Here is a 15,670-nt window from a genome sequence, read left to right on the forward strand (position 1 = left end):
ATTGAATAGGTACACACAATCATTAGGCCTACGACACAAGATACATGTCCCGCTAGTCGACGCATCAGGACCGTCCTGGCAGACAGTCAGAAAAGTGTCGTGCGCGGAAAGGTCTTAGCTAAGACCTACACTATGTAAGGTCTCGAGACTTTTCCACCACATATTGTATCTACGTCGTCTCTAAAGACTATATCATCGATAAACTGCACTCTCATTTAACAGCGTGCTTACAATAGTGACAGACAGAGTTATGCTCTGGAAGCTTCAGATGTGTCTGATTGTTTGGACACTAATTTTGGATTTTGTATCTGACTTGAGATGCTGAATTAATTTGTTGTGATGAGTAAAATGCCTGGGACTGTAAAAAGAAAGTAATAATCGAATGAGATGAGATGCAAGAAAAACATACTAAAGTTCAAACCATAAGAGGATGAAGAGATAAGAACAGAGTGATCGTGAGGATTGTCTTGGTGAGTTTTGTCAAGGAAGAAGAGAGAGTGCAGGGAAAGGAGGGAGGGGGTAAAAAGAGAGGAAATGGATGTGAAGAGAGTGGTCTTTAGTCTTTAACTTACTTGAAGTTGTCATCGTTTTCAGCCGCCATCTGCATGACATGGTAGAAGGTGTCGTTGTAATCTGTGGTGATGTTGATGCTATGCTGGGCAGTCACGTTGCTGCCCACCCACAGTGAATAGCTCACGACTACTTTGTCCGATTTGGCTTCCGGCTTTCCAGAGGATTTCCCGGACGACTTTGCGTTACCTTGACCTTGAAAATAAAATCGAATGCACACTCATGAGAGCCGAGGCCTACATTAAAGTCACACCAAACCCTTCTCTCTTTTTCGCTAATATCTGAGTCGCTCCGCGTCAGAGTGCATTGGAGATTTGTCTATTGGTTTGAAAACAAAATTTCCTATTATTTTCACTATTATTTGACATATTTACTCAGTACCGGTCCGGTCCGGATTTAGAAGCGGTTAAAATTCAGCAAGATCCAACGAAAAATCATCTTTGCTCCTTTACTGTGGGGCGAACTCCGAAAATTGAGAGCAGCCACGGGTACATCACTGTTTGGACTCCTGTCCCCCCCCCCTCCACGAAATCCTGGATACGGTCCTGTAAAAGGAGACTTTTTCTTAGTGGCTACTACAGGTTACTGAGCTCCTAGTCTTCTACCCTTACCTGAACCCTTTTTTATTTGATTTGTTTCGGGCGCATTCTTCTTTCCGTTCAGGGGTTTCGATTTGGGCTTCAGCATTTTGTCGTTGATGATTTTGGCCTCTTTGGCGGCTTTCTTGTTGGGTTCGGGTGACGTGGGTGGGGGTGCGGCTTTTGTCGGTGCTTGTGCAAGGGGCTTGAACGAGATGAGGGTGGACGCCGAGTCCAGATCAGAATCTGAGGGGGGAACAATTAATTACGTGTTTGGAATCGTTGTAGTTTTTCATAATTATTACCTAAATTACTTTCATTTAATACCTATTTAATATATTAATTAATTGATTACATTGATCGCCCTTTGTTGAGTTTATCCTCATTTGAACAGTTTTTATCAGTTTGAACAATTAAAGAATAAATTTATTATACCAACCTCAGTGGCGCAGTAACGCGGTGGACTTTGGATCTGGAGGCTGGATCTTTTTAGGTAGGATTTTTTTATATTTTATTCTTCAGATCAATTCAATCTCGAGCTCAATAAACTTTGAGCTGAACCCTCCTCGTCTAAAACTTTAGCAGTAAGCTAACTGAAAATTCCAATATCTCAGTCAAGCGATATTTAAGCTAAGGAAACAATAACTGTGTCAAGAAAGATAGGGATATGATTGGAGAAAAAAAAAAAAAACAAAAAATGGGATGAGGTGTGACAGTTTTACCGATAAGAAAATGTATTTCTCTACGCCATTATCTTCCGATTACTAACTGATAGTGATAGCAATTTATGATGGATACTATGACTGGAATCTACATTACAGTCAGGGACCTAGCCTGTGTTTTTGTGTCAATTGTGAGGTAATGACACTATTATACGTGTTTGGAAGGGACCGACTTTTGAAGTAATCACGGGTCACGGATCGTCAGCTTTTTTTAAGCAAAAAGTCAACTATTGAAGAAGGACCAACTTTTGATATTTGGGTGACTTGATGTCCAAAATAAAGACCGCGGTTAGAACGGTTTGCTGTTATCTGTGAGTCCTGTATACAGGCATGGCATTTTATTTTACCTCCCCTCCGTTTTCTTTCATAAATCCTTATCAGTTTTTTGTACGCCCTTACCTACGTAGGTACTCTACCTATGTAGGTACCTACCCTTACCTACGTAGTTCCTTTTTCTTTTGATACAAAAAAAAGCTTCTTCCCTGCTTCGTCGTTTGTGAGATTGCAGTCTTCTAGTCCTGGGTCTGTCAGACAGTCTGGGTGTGAGTGACGGAAAAATCTAGAGACCTACTTCTGTCAGACCGTCTGAGAGTCTGAGAGACCTAGGTCTCAAGCTTTTTCCGTCACCCACCACCCATGTTCCGACTGTCTTTCTGAGCCTTTTTCTCGGAACAGTTACAAAGTTTTGTTCAGGAAACTTTCAGGATTCTCTGTCGCCCTGTCAATCACAGGAAGGAAAGGCCTAAGAGAGGTACACGGAAATTGAAAATTTCCAAGACGAAGGAAATAGAAAGAAGTGATTTTCATTTTCTGTGACAGTTTTGCTTCGTGCTTTCTGTTTCCATTGGAAACGGTTTATTAACCTTTGAACATCCTGACTTCCTTCTCTCTTCGCTTTCTGGACGATAAGACCTTAGCAGTTACAGTGCCCTCTATCAAACCTCTTGAATAAATAAATAATAATAATAAAATAACTTTTGAACTTTTCTATTCCTCAAGTGCGTCGTTAGACAGAATCATGGATTTGTTACGTTCCCCTGTGTTTGTGACGAAAGGGACCGAAATTGTAAGTACCTCTATGGGCATAACTAGGTATACCTACTCATGAATCATGGAAATGACAATGAACTGAAAGATAAAGGCCAGCCCCTCACTATCATCAGGTAGACCTGACCTGATTTGATAGACGCAAACTGCTATGGGGTCTTATCGTCTCGAATTCGAAGAGAGAAGGAAGGCAGAATAGGAGCAAGCCAGCCGTTCCGAGAACGAACCTTATCTGTTTAGAATAAAATCCGCCCCTGGCGAGAATCGAACCCGCGACCTAGTGATTACAAAGGCAGACGCGATACCTTCCACGGTGACTAGGCTTCGACTATCTATAGAACAGAACTGTTTATATTGTTTGCTTTGATTTTGCCAGCCTAGTTAGCTTGGTTGGTAGCTTGTCTGCCTTCTAAGCGCTGGGCCGCTAGTTCGATTCCCACCCGGGGTGTATTTTATCCTGAACGGATAATGTTCGTTCTCGGAACGGCTGGCTTTCTCCTATCCTGTCTTCCTTCTCTCTTCGATTTCGGGACGATAAGGCTTTAGCAGTTACAATTCCCTCTGTCAAACCTCTTGAAAAAAAAAAATTGCTTTGATTTCAGATTTTCTCCCTCCTCAGTATCGCGTTCATAGTGGCTTCCCTCGAGCCTTCCGCCTACATTTTCTACAGCGAAGTTGTCTACGCCAGCTTCTACGGCTATCTTCTCCTCAATCTCGTCGTTCTACTGGGATTCCTTATGCAGGAGCCTGTGTCTCAGAAATTGGTAATTGATGAAGGTTCATTACAGTACAGTAGAACCTCGATTATTTCAACTAATTGGACCGAGGGTAGTTCAAATAATCGAAAGTTGAAATAATTGAAACTCCGTATAAAACAATGAAAAAAGGGCAAATTTTGAATACCAAAGAACAAAATGGTTTATAGGTAATTGCTCTATTTTGAACTGATTTTGGAGTTGAAATAATCGAGGTTCTACTGTACATTGAAAGGGGGGTCTTTTCTGACGAAATTCCGTAATTTCTGTATGCGGAGTCCAGTATGTAGGACTATTGCAGCCCAAAGGTTCTTATTTATTTCGGGGAGCGTCTTTTAACAGGGATTACTGGAGTAGACCAGCTTAGTCTGGCTGGGGGACAGCTTGTTCTGGTAAGGTCTGGCTGGGGGACTTTAAACAGAGAAAGTATACCAGCTTAGTCTGGCTAGAGGACTTTAAACAGCTAGGAAACCAGCCTAAAATTTCCCTTGCTAAAGCAATAGAAAAGGTTGAGGGCGAAGGGCATGCACTCGTAAAATTTTTGTAGCTAAAACCAAATGTCAGCCCAAAGCAATCACCACGGGACTGATTGAGAGGCTGACGAAAAAATCCGACCTCGTCCGAAAACGGAAAAAGTCACTGAAGAAGTCTCTACAGCCGCCATTTTAGTTTCCAAAAGGGACCGGGTTCCGTTTCCGAAAGTTTCCCGAAAAATACTCAGTAGTTTGAATAATATAGCTCTGACCGAAGGCCAGCCACTCACTATCAGGTTCGTCTATCAAGTCTACCTGATACCTAATGAGCACACACACTATCAGGTAGACCTGACAGGCGGACCGGATCAGGTGATACCTGTCAGATCTACCTGATAGTGAAAGGCTGACCCAAGTTATAGGTCCCAGGGAGGATCTGCCGTGGACAGTAGGGGTGAGATTCGTAGAAGCTTAACTTTTTTTTCTTTTTTTTTCCTCAAGGAGACCAAATGTAGGATAGATAACGTTTGATAGAGGGAACTGCAACTGCTAAGGTCTTATCGTCTTGAAAGCGAAAAGATTACAGGATAGAAGAAAGCCAGCCGTTCCGAGAACAAACAAAATCCATCCGCAGCCTATCGCTTGCAAGGCAGACGCGCTGCCAACCAAGCTAGCATTAACCCTTCCTTTAGGGCGAGAGGAGAGAGACAGAGGGAGATAGAGAGAAAGAGAGAGAAGGGAGAGAGAGAGAGAGAGAGAGAGAGAGAGAGAGCGAGCGAGAGAGCGAGAGCGAGAGGGAGGGAGAGAGAGAGTGAGAGAGAAAGACAGAGACATTAACAGAAATGAAAAACAATTAAATTACCAGTACCTACATTCACTGCTAGCTTTCGGACACTGTGGAGTTAGGTAATTAAGAGATGAATTCAAATGCGCATAGCAAGACTTTCACTCCTACTTCCTCTCAACTTAGTTTTCAACCTTCGTTAAATTTCACTCCTCCATCCCTCTTTTAAAAAGAGGTTTGATAAAGGGACCTGAACACGAGGCTAAGTGGGCCCCACAACAGCCTGTCACGGAATCAATCATTTGCATGATACAAATTTCTTGACCCGACCGGGAATCAAACCCGGGTCTCCCACGTGCAAGGCAAGTGCAGTGACCACTACGCCATGGGAGCTGACAAGATTAGAAATAAGAATATTGTAATTGTAAATTGTGCATAATGTGTGTTAACAGCATAATAAATTAATAAATATTAAATATTAAATAAATTAAGACAATAAAAGTATCCATAATGATATAAACGGCAAGAAATAATGTTAATACATAGGATGTCTAATATAAACCTAACCAATACTTAACAAAGGTTTTACACACATCATTTTCTTTCATACAGAAGTTATGGGAAAGCAAATAAATTTTCCTTGCTAAAGTACTTAGTACTTGTAAAATTTGTAGCCAAAACCAAATGTCAGCCTAAAAGCACCCTAGGGCTGATTGAGAGGCTGACAAAGAGTGCCAACCCCGTCTGAACATGGGAAAAAGCAAAGAAGAAGTTCAGTTATCTACTTTTAAACGTTGTTTGCACCACCTTGAAAATTTCGTCATTAATATTTTCAGCTGTTGACATATGGCAAGAATACGGCCAGTTCTCTATCGGGTGTATGGAAAGTCATGGAGTGGACTGGGTCCGTAATGTTCTGGAACGAGGTCTCAGCCATGGCGGTATTCATGCTGCAAGTGGCGTTATTCTGTGGGAGACGTACAGGGAGTTTGAGAACTGTATGCTGGCTTCCCTACAGGTAAGTGGAATAGTATAGAATAAGTGTTTATCCTGCTGGGATAGCAGGTTCAATAGAAGGGACTATAAGGAAGAGGGAGAAAAGATTAAGGTGTGTCCATACATGCTCACTTACTCACCTAGTTGACCGGCCGCCGATCGATGTTGACTAAACCATCCACACTGCCGCGACAACATATCGATCAGCGGTTGGTCGACTATGTTTGGGCTCACCTTTAGAAACCCAGCCATTAAAAGAATGAACCTTATAAATTTCGCCCCGGGCGGTAATCAAACCCGCGACCTAGTAGGGCTAACAAATCAAATCAAATTGTTTCAAATCAAACCTCCCAGAAGGTTCTTTAGGGAAGTTCTATTGTAAACTTATGTTATTGTTAAAAATAAAGTAAACTATTTCAATCTGGTTATTGTAAACTTTCGGTGTTCTTGTCTTGACCTACGATACTGACCACACGCGTCTAATGTAGCTGTTGTTTCTTTGCTACGAAATAAAAACGGCGGTTGTTTCACCGCTCATCTTAAAAAAAAGCAATCAATCAATATCTACTTCTCCAATTTTCACCTGTTTTCAGGCATCGAACCCAGACCCTTCCTCTGAGCCGGTCCTGGAGCAGCAGAAGCGAGTGGGCTCGCTGTTCAAACGTCAGCTGTCCTGCCCTCTGATGGACATGGAGCGAACTTTCGCCGAGTTCCATGCGTGGCTGTCTGGCGTGAATAACGAGGGAGGTCGAGTGGTCGACGTCAAAGCCGTCGAGTTCGGATACAAGGGAGCCCTGGCCAAGTTGGCCAAGATTTTGACGTTTGAAGAGACACTGGTGAGGGTTTTTGGTGCTTAATCCCCTTTAGGGTTGAGCTATTCATTTCTCGGCAAATCAAACAGCTAGTAAGGAAAGTTTAAGGCGTGAGAAACTTCCTTACCACACATTTTGGACTTTTCCAGTGGCGTGTGCTGTTTTTCGAATTTATAGGGAATTTTTTATTTATTTAAGTTCTTCATTATTATAGAGGTTTATTCCGTTTTGAAAATCTCACGACACGTCTAGAGTTTTGTTCTCAGAATAGACGGCTGTCTCCTTACCTGTCCTCTCTTAGATTTCTTGACTACAAGACCTCTGTTGTTACGGTTCCTTTAATAAAACCTCTTCTTGTTTACACAGATGTGCACGGAGTCGAACTCGCGACTCCCAACCTACGAGTCCTACTTGAGCTACGAGAAGAACCCGAAGGAGGGAGGTAACAACCCCACCCGTGTACAGACACTGTATGAGAGAGCCCTCGCTGATCTACCCCTTACTGGTGAGTTAATTCAATCACAAATTTCCTGTGGTAAAGCAGAGCTTTTTCACACCTTTTGTGGCTAAGGTCTTACTGTCCCGATTTTTTTTTTTTTTTTTTTTTTTTTTTTTTTTTTTAACCCCCCCGCTTCTCCACTTCTGGGCATACTTTGAAGCCTCGCGCAGTCGAAATCTGGAGAAGATGCGACTGGTTTGGAACGATATATTGCGAGACTATGGGACCGACAAGGCTGCCATCTGGTGCCAGTATATTGCAATGGAAAGGTATGCCTGAAGATGGTAATAGAATATACTCCGTTTATCCTGCTAGAATGAGACTGAAAAGTCCCTTTATTCCCGCAGGCTAAAGCTAGAGATCATTTGGATTTCATTAATGAATAGAATGTACCTTGTTTATCCTGCTCGAATGAGACTAAAAAAAAAGAAACTATTTAAATGGTAAAATGATGATGAAAGAAAGAATCATTTTGATTTCATTAATGAATAGAATATGCCTTGTTTATCCTGCTCGAATGAGCTCAAATGGTCCACTCTGCCTCTTAGCCACTCAACTAGCCTATCGTGTACTATTTGTGTTCAATTTTATGCTATCAACTTATCACTTGAGCTGTCCATTGTGATTTTTTTGCAGACAATTCGGCGATCACAAGCACCTACGGAAGTTGTACCAACGAGCGTTGAGCTGCAAAACCGACTGGCCCGAGTCCATAGCCACCGACTGGTTGACCTTTGAGAAACAAGAGGGCAGTTTGGACAGCTATGAGTTCGCCTGTGGACGAGTGGAGGAGAAAATGAAACAGGTGGAGAAGGAGAGGGAGGAGGCGAAGAAAACGGCTGGCGGAGGAGGAGGTGGAGGTGGAAATAAAGCAAAGAAGAAGAAAGGAAAGGAGAAGGCCGAGGAGTTAATTCATGTTCGCTTCACTTCTCCTTCAGATCAGCACAAATAGTTAGCCGCCCCCTACGCCCCTACCAAGCAGGTCATTTGCTAAAGTTTAAGCTGATAAAACAATACCATTGTAATTATTTAATTAAGTAGGAACCTCATTCAAGTTCACCTCCCCCTTTCCCCTTCAGATTAGCACAAATGGTTCACCACCCCCCACCAAGCAGTCCAAATTCGCTCACGCTGTAACGACCACGGTGATACGGAAACCCAAACCCCTCCCCCCTACTCCTACATGGAGTGATGAACAGCCTATGGATACCACTAGTGATACTACACCTAAGAAGACTGGTAAGTCCCCCCCTACTCCTACATCGAGTGATGAACAGCCTATGGATACCACTAGTAATACTACACCTAAGAAGACTGGTAAGTCCCCCCCTACTCCTACATCGAGTGATGAACAGCCTATGGATACCACTAGTGATACTACACCATCCGTCCCGGTCGGGAATCGAACCCACAGTGTAAGTAAAACAGACCTAGTGCACTTTTCCTCCTTCCCTAGTGCTTTTATGACCAAAACCACAATTTCAGCTTAAACTTAAGCCCAGATGGCTGATTTTAAAATTTTGGATTAGGATTAAAATTCTGCCAATCAGGAGTTAGTTTGACTTAGACGAAGTTTAAACTCACACTTTGTTTCCCATTATTAGGCTTCTTTCTTTTACTACGCTTGATCTCTCTCCCTTTTGTGTGGTACCTATACCTACAGATTGCAAAATCATTGAGTAAAAACTTAACTCTTTGTTTGATCCATTAGGTAGCTAATTTCCCTTTAGGGCTGAGCTATTCGTTTTGGGGCAATGTCAGAAGTTTGGGTCATGGTTATTTTATTTATTACTATTATTATTTTACTTTAAGTCCCTTTTGTCACTAGAAAGCTTCTCCCTATGATAACCCATTGTTATATTGTTATTTTTTCCCTCAGTCGTGGCAAAGGACGTACTCAACTTTCCCTCCTACCAAGATCTCTGCAGATGTCGATCCCAGCTCCCAAACCCTCCTTAAACAATAACAGTTCGACTCCTGGCAGTGACAGTAAAACCTCCACCATGAAGAGTAATGACGATTTTCGAAACATGCTATTGGGGAAGAAGTAAAGGTGTCTTTAGCATGAAAAAAGGTGATATCTCTCTTGTACTCCTGTTTATACTCTTTCTAGTTTGACAAAATGAAATCTTGAAAGGTTTGTTGACCCCTAAACCCTACTTTGCCCAATCTTCAGGTATTTAGATAGATAGATATATACTTTATTTGTAATAATAATTGTTACAATTGTTCTTCAGGTATTTGTCATGCATATTAACAGGGCCAGGCTAGGTTTGAAAAATAGAAGAACAAATTGTAAGATGGAAAGAAAATCTTTTTAGATTCATAATGGTCTGGTCCTTGGGAATGTGGTATGTCAAGTGTTTTATTTCCCTCTCTTGACAAGACCATTTCCTTTTTATTGATTTTTCATTTAATTTCTTTAATGTTTAAATTTTCATTCATAGACAGGATAGTTAAACACTGGTCTCTTTTGTGCACTGAAACTTGAAAGTAAGAAGAAAAAGAAGAAAGAAAGAAAGAAAAATCTTTATACCCTTAGAGAAAGATACTTGTTTCAGGAGTGTAACCAGTGTTATACCAATAGGACTCTTACTTTTACAATTTGTCCAAAGTATGCACTCATATATGATGAAAAATGGAACTCAAGTTTGATTACATTATACACAGTATTATGAAGTTTTGCTTTAACTCTAATGAGTTAAATAGGTACACTGTAAATCTCAATGATAATAACCTAGTAAATCATCTTGATTTGTTTCCCCCCCAGTTGAAGAATCGGACCTAAATCGGCTGCGAGAAGCATTCCGACGGATAGCACCATCCAGTAGTCATATTTCTCAGCAAGTTTTCATTCGTGAAGTTTTAGGTCCTGGAGTTCCTGCTCAGATTGCAAAGGTAACTTTTATTTCAAGTCTTGAAGAATAAAAAAAAAAAGTGAAAGTATCCAGCCCAGTCAGTGTGGAGGGTAGTTCATCTGCCTTGTCAGTGATAAGTCAAAGGTTCAGTATCAACCTGGGTGGGCCAAAGGTTATCCTATAAATTTAATGTTTATTATCAGAAATTTAGAATGGCTCTACTATTCTGTCCTCTTCCCTCCAATTTCAGAATGATAAGACATCCATTGTTACACTTCAATCAAACTTCTCTTTAATTTCAATAAATAATAATAATAAAAAAAACATGAAAATCTATTCAGGTTTTGTAAGTTAGTCCTTAATTGGTCCCTGTATGTCCTCATGTTCATAGGTTACTAATGACAATTTCTTTACATTGCAGAGTATCTTCACAGCATGTGGGGGCACAAACAAAGGTATTGCTTTCAAGGATCTGGTATGTGGACTCATTCTACTCACCAGGGGAACTATCTCCGAAAAACACAGATGTAAGTTGACAATTGAGCCCATTGATTTAAGAAGGGTGTAAGTCGGAAAACTGTGTTCTGAGGGGGGGAAAAAAATTGTAAGGTGAATATTGTCCATTTTTCAAAAGGTTTTGAACCAATTTTGACCAATAAATTAGGATTATTCCAAGGGGAAGTCCCTCTTTTTACAACTGCATTGCACTTGTAAATCGCCAAAATATCCATTTTTTTGAAAGTAGCACACCTGAAAACATGGAATTCAATATGTTATTACAATATATTGGACTTTTTTTAAGGATTTCCCTATAATAGCAGCATATCCCGAAAACGGGATCGACCCTTACGGGATTACGGTACATCCTTTTAAGAAGGGAGTAAGTCAGAAAACCGTGTTCTGAGAAAAAAAAAAAAAGTTGTAAGGTGAATATTGTCTATTTTTCAAAAGGTTTTGAACCAATTTTGACCAATAAATTAGGATTATTCCAAGGGGAAGTCCCTCTTTTTACAACTGCATTGCACTTAGCGCTGGGCCGCGGGTTCTATTCCCGCCCGGCGCGGATTTTATCCTGATGGGATAATGTTCGTTCTCGAAACGGCTGGCTTTCTCCTATCCTGTCCTCCTCTCTTCGGTTTCGGAACGATAAGACCTTGCTTGGCAGGTACAGTTCCCTCTATCAAACCTCGAGGAAAATAATGTTTTGTTGTTGTAGCGGCTTTAGCTTTCGCCGAATGGTGATGGCAGATTAAAGAGAAGGTATCTGCCTTACACCTGGGTGATGGTCTCAGCCATGTTTTTGCCTGTTTTCGTACTGTGGCACGTTTAAAATCAGGGGATTTCGTAACATATAACTAGAGCCAGCCTAGTTACCTTGGAAGGTGGAGCACCTGCATCGCACTTAACCTTTGCTAATTCTTCAAAAAGGAAAATTTCAGGCTGGTATACTCCCTATTTAAAGTCCCCAGCCAGACTAAGCTGGTCTACTCCCTGTTTAAAGACCCCCAACCAGATTCTTCCCTACCAGCCTAGTAATCTTGAAGGGTAGCGCGTCTGCCTTGTAAGCGCTAGGTCGTGGATCTAAGGCCAGCCACTCAGTATCAGGTAGACCCGAGAGGTCCGCCTGTCAGGTACCCTGATATCTGATGAGCACATCACACACACCATCAGGTAGACCTGACAGGTACGGCTGAAAAGGTCCGCCTCTCAGGTCTACCTGATAGTGAGTGGCCGGCCTACCAGGTAAGGTTCGTTCATGGAACGATAACTTTCTCCTATCCCGGGGGGCAAGTCACCTACATATGTATTTTACGTGGTCTATAAAAATCCTCATCGATAAACGCACTTTTTTTTAACAAAGGTCATTACAAAGACAGGAAAAAAGTAGCTCTGTAGCCCTTTCAGATTTAATCTGGTGTTGGGCTACACTATTTTTGGATTTTGTAATATTATTAGATTATTGAATTGATTTCTTATGATGAAGTAAAGTGCGAGGACTGAAAAATAAAAAATAAATCGGAAATGAGATGAGATGCAAGAAAACGTAGGATAAAAGTTCAAAATGAGAGGAATGAAGATAAGAACAAGAGTGAGTGAGGATTGTCTTGGTGAGTTTTGTCAAGGAAGAAGAGAGAGTGCAGGGAAAGGAGGGAGGGGGTAAAAAGAGAGGAAATGGATGTGAAGAGAGTGGTCTTTAGTCTTTAACTTACTTGAAGTTGTCATCGTTTTCAGCCGCCATCTAAATCAACGAGCACAAAGATTTCGAAAAGCATAGCACATTGCATATCTACCATTCGATTTTCTAGGCGTTTTTATGATACTAATCTTGAAGTCTTGTTACTTGGCAGGTTAGCCGCCTAATAAAGGAGGGGGGTAGAGCCTACCTTGTGCCTTCTAAGCGCTAGGTCGCGGGTTCGATTCCTGGCCGAGTCGAACTTTATCTTTATCTCATTCTCGGAACGGCTGGCTTTCTCCTACAGTCCTATATTGTCTTCCGTTTCTCTTCGCTTTACGGAAAAGACCTTTGTTGTTACAGTTCCCTCTGTCATTCCTCTTCAAAAGGAGAGAAAATAATAATAATGAAAAATCGACAAAAATAAGTAGGTACAATGTCTGTCTCAAGAGCATTTTATTATTTTATTTTTCACATATTAAAAAATTATAGTTATAATAATGGTGAGTAGGTATTTTTCAATAATTTTTTAACACAGAGACAATAAAATAGGTAGGTACTGTACCTAATAGTTCCATCAATTAGAAGCTAATAGGTACATATGTACTATGTAGATATAATCAGAAATAAGGAGGTGTAGGTGTAGGTACCTACCAATGTTTGATCTCCGCGCATTTTACTACCTAGGTACCTACCTAGAGTACCTAGTCTATGACGATGAATCTATGATGCAAGCAGCAAAAAATCTTTTTTTATTTTCTTCTTCTTCTTTTTTTTTTACCTAAAGAAAGTAGTTCAAGACTCTTATGCGACCTAAACATAAAATGTACAGTGTAAATACCTACCGAGGTACAAATCACAAAAATTAAAAATTAGTTATAGGCAAAGCTATAGAGATGTATATTTCATAATCGCATTAACCTACAAATTTACAAAACAAGAAAGATAAACTAGACATAGGTAGGTACCTATACCTACACAGTACACACAGTAAAATAATATGTATAGTAGGTGGATATTATTAGGTAGTAGGCGCCTAATATGGTAAATAGATACCTTATTATTATTATTTTTAAATTTATCGAAATTTCAACGGAGAAAAAACACACACACACACAGTCGATTAATTATTCTTAGAAAGGTAGTCGTATAGATGCTTATTATTTAGATATTTATAAATCTGTTTTATACTTACATACTTAGGGGCTATTATACCTTAAGAATATAACATCTTAGTCGATTTTTAATTACGTGGAATTAAAATGCTAGTATATTATAAAAAAGTAAAATTTATTTATTGTCCATTATTTTTTAACAGAGAGGGGGGAGAAAGTTAGAAGGTTTTCTTTTGAAAATAACAATATTTACCTATTAATTAAAAATCGCTATTTTCAATTTATTTTTCATAGGAACTTGTGAAATAGGTGATAATAAGATTATTGGGTTAGTAAAGTTTAGTATTCATCACAGTAAACTAAGCTAATACTGGTCCGGTAAATACTTCAAACAAAATGAAAAGTTGACTCAACAGTCTTAATTTAACCACAATACTTAGTATCTAGTAAATTTGCACACATGGCCTTCTGTTACATAGTGAGTAAATAAATTAATCAATAACTTAAGTTCTTAAGTAGTAAACCACCTGGGTGGTGTAGTGGTCAAGACGCTCGCCTGGTAATGAAGAGGGCGTGGGTTCAATACCAGCCGAGGTGTGGAATTTTATCTTCAGCATTGATTGCGAATTTGACAACAATATTTAAGTTGATAAGTAGCGTAATATTACTTATTTTTTAATAGTTAATTACCTAATTAGGTAATTAATGTCAGTGAAGGAGAAAAAGAAAAAGCAAAAGAATCAAAACATATCAGAGGCGAATACAAAAGTAGAAAGTAGGTACAAATAAAAATGTCTGTCATGTAGACCAGCGGTTTTCAGCCTTTTTTCGCCCGCGTACCCCTTGGGTAACCGGATTTAATCTCACGTACCCCCGCCACCATCATAATGAGTACCGAGTACCCATACCCCATCATACACACTCAGTAACTTTTGAAAAAAAAAAAAAAAAAAATCAGTACTTTTTTGAACTGTACTGCACTGATAAGCCGTCAAAATTTGCTTTTGTCCTCCATTACACGTTCTTTTTTGTGTTTGATCGTACTTCTTTTTTTTTTCCAAATGCAAAAGATCGTACAAAAAATTAAAACTGAACCAAGAAGCGTTATTTTAGAGTGTAGAAGTCTAACTTTAGAAAAGCTTTTGTACCCTATTGAAACGCTTTCATGTTTTGAAGAAAAGAGTCCAATTCCTCCGCAGCGCGCAGAACAGCTTAAGAGTTTCTTGTGCCAAAACAGGTAGCTGAACAAAATAAAACTGAACCAAGAGGCGTTATTTAAGAGTGTAGGAGTCTAACTTTAGAAAAGCTTTGTAGTCTTTGTACCCTATTGAAACGCTTTCATGTTTCGAAGAAAAGAGTCCGATCCCTCCGCAGCTGGGCAGAACAGCTTAGAGTTTCTTGTACCAAAACAGGTAGTGTTCGCCATTTTCCACCAGAAGGTCATCGACCCCCGTGGGGGCCACGAGTTGGTTGCCAGGCGGGTGTGTCGGGTCAGGAACCTGGGTCAGTCGATAGAGGAGCCAGTAGTGGTAGCTGTTGGGCTCCTCTGTGAAACCCGCGAGGGTGTGCACGTAATGGCCGTTCGGCCACTCGGTAGCTTCAAACCTGGCGGAATGGAAAATAATGTTTTGTTGTTGTTGTTGTTGTTGTTGTTGTTGTTGTTGTTGTTGTAGTAGCGGCTTTAGCTTTCGCCGAATGGTGATGGCAGATTAAAGAGAAGGTATCTGCCTTAACCTGGGTGATGGTCTCAGCCATGTTTTTGCCTGTTTTCGTACTGTAGCACGTTTAAAATCAGGTTCTCGTAACATATAACTAGAGCCAGCCTAGTTACCTTGGAAGGTGGAGCACCTGCCTCGCACTTAACCTTTGCTATTTCTAAAGGAAAATTTCAGGCTGGTATACTCCCTACTTGAAGTCCCCAGCAAGACTAAGCTGGTCTACTCCCTGTTTAAAGACCCCCAACCAGATTCTTCCCTGCCAGCCAAGTTATCTTGAAGGGTAGCGCGTCTGCCTTGTAAGCGCTAGGTCGTGGATCTAAGGCCAGCCACTCAGTATCAGGTAGGCTTGAGAGGTCCGCCTGTCAGGTACTCTGATATCTGATGAGCACATCACACACACCATCAGGTAGACCTGACAGGTACGGCTGAAAAGGTCCGCCTCTCAGCTCTACCTGATAGTGCGTGGCCGGCCTACCAGGTAAGGTTCGTTCATGGAACGATAACTTTCTCCTATCCCGGGGGGCAGGTCACCTATTTTACGTGGTCTATAAAAATCCTCATCGAAAAACG

The 15,670-nt window shown here is 40.7% G+C and overlaps 2 protein-coding genes and 1 long non-coding RNA gene across 3 annotated transcripts in view; 2 read left to right on the forward strand and 1 right to left on the reverse strand.

Annotated features, from left to right (window-relative positions):
* The window catches only part of LOC103506165 (lon protease homolog, mitochondrial-like), a 32,084-nt gene extending 29,341 nt beyond the window's left edge, over positions 1 to 2,743 (reverse strand). The window contains exons 1-3 of the mRNA XM_026821285.1: positions 2,734 to 2,743; positions 1,182 to 1,394; positions 573 to 765 (exon numbers count right to left, since the gene is read on the reverse strand). Coding sequence (XP_026677086.1) covers positions 573 to 765; positions 1,182 to 1,394; positions 2,734 to 2,743 — 416 coding nt within the window. The remainder of the gene's footprint in view (positions 1 to 572; positions 766 to 1,181; positions 1,395 to 2,733) is intronic.
* A 145-nt stretch (positions 2,744 to 2,888) lies between these two features.
* LOC103506169 (squamous cell carcinoma antigen recognized by T-cells 3-like) overlaps positions 2,889 to 15,670 on the forward strand; it is a 44,117-nt gene continuing 31,335 nt past the window's right edge. Inside the window, exons 1-5 of the mRNA XM_026821286.1 lie at positions 2,889 to 2,936; positions 3,520 to 3,694; positions 5,766 to 5,947; positions 6,519 to 6,761; positions 7,104 to 7,242. Of these exons, the coding sequence (XP_026677087.1) occupies positions 2,889 to 2,936; positions 3,520 to 3,694; positions 5,766 to 5,947; positions 6,519 to 6,761; positions 7,104 to 7,242 (787 nt within the window). The remainder of the gene's footprint in view (positions 2,937 to 3,519; positions 3,695 to 5,765; positions 5,948 to 6,518; positions 6,762 to 7,103; positions 7,243 to 15,670) is intronic.
* Positions 9,973 to 10,552, forward strand: LOC113466143. The gene is made up of 2 exons (XR_003390633.1): positions 9,973 to 10,134; positions 10,516 to 10,552. It is a non-coding gene; the product is annotated as an uncharacterized LOC113466143 (long non-coding RNA).

This window comes from Diaphorina citri, unplaced genomic scaffold (genome assembly GCF_000475195.1).
Source record: "Diaphorina citri unplaced genomic scaffold, Diaci psyllid genome assembly version 1.1 scaffold219, whole genome shotgun sequence".
NCBI lineage: Eukaryota > Metazoa > Arthropoda > Insecta > Hemiptera > Psyllidae > Diaphorina > Diaphorina citri.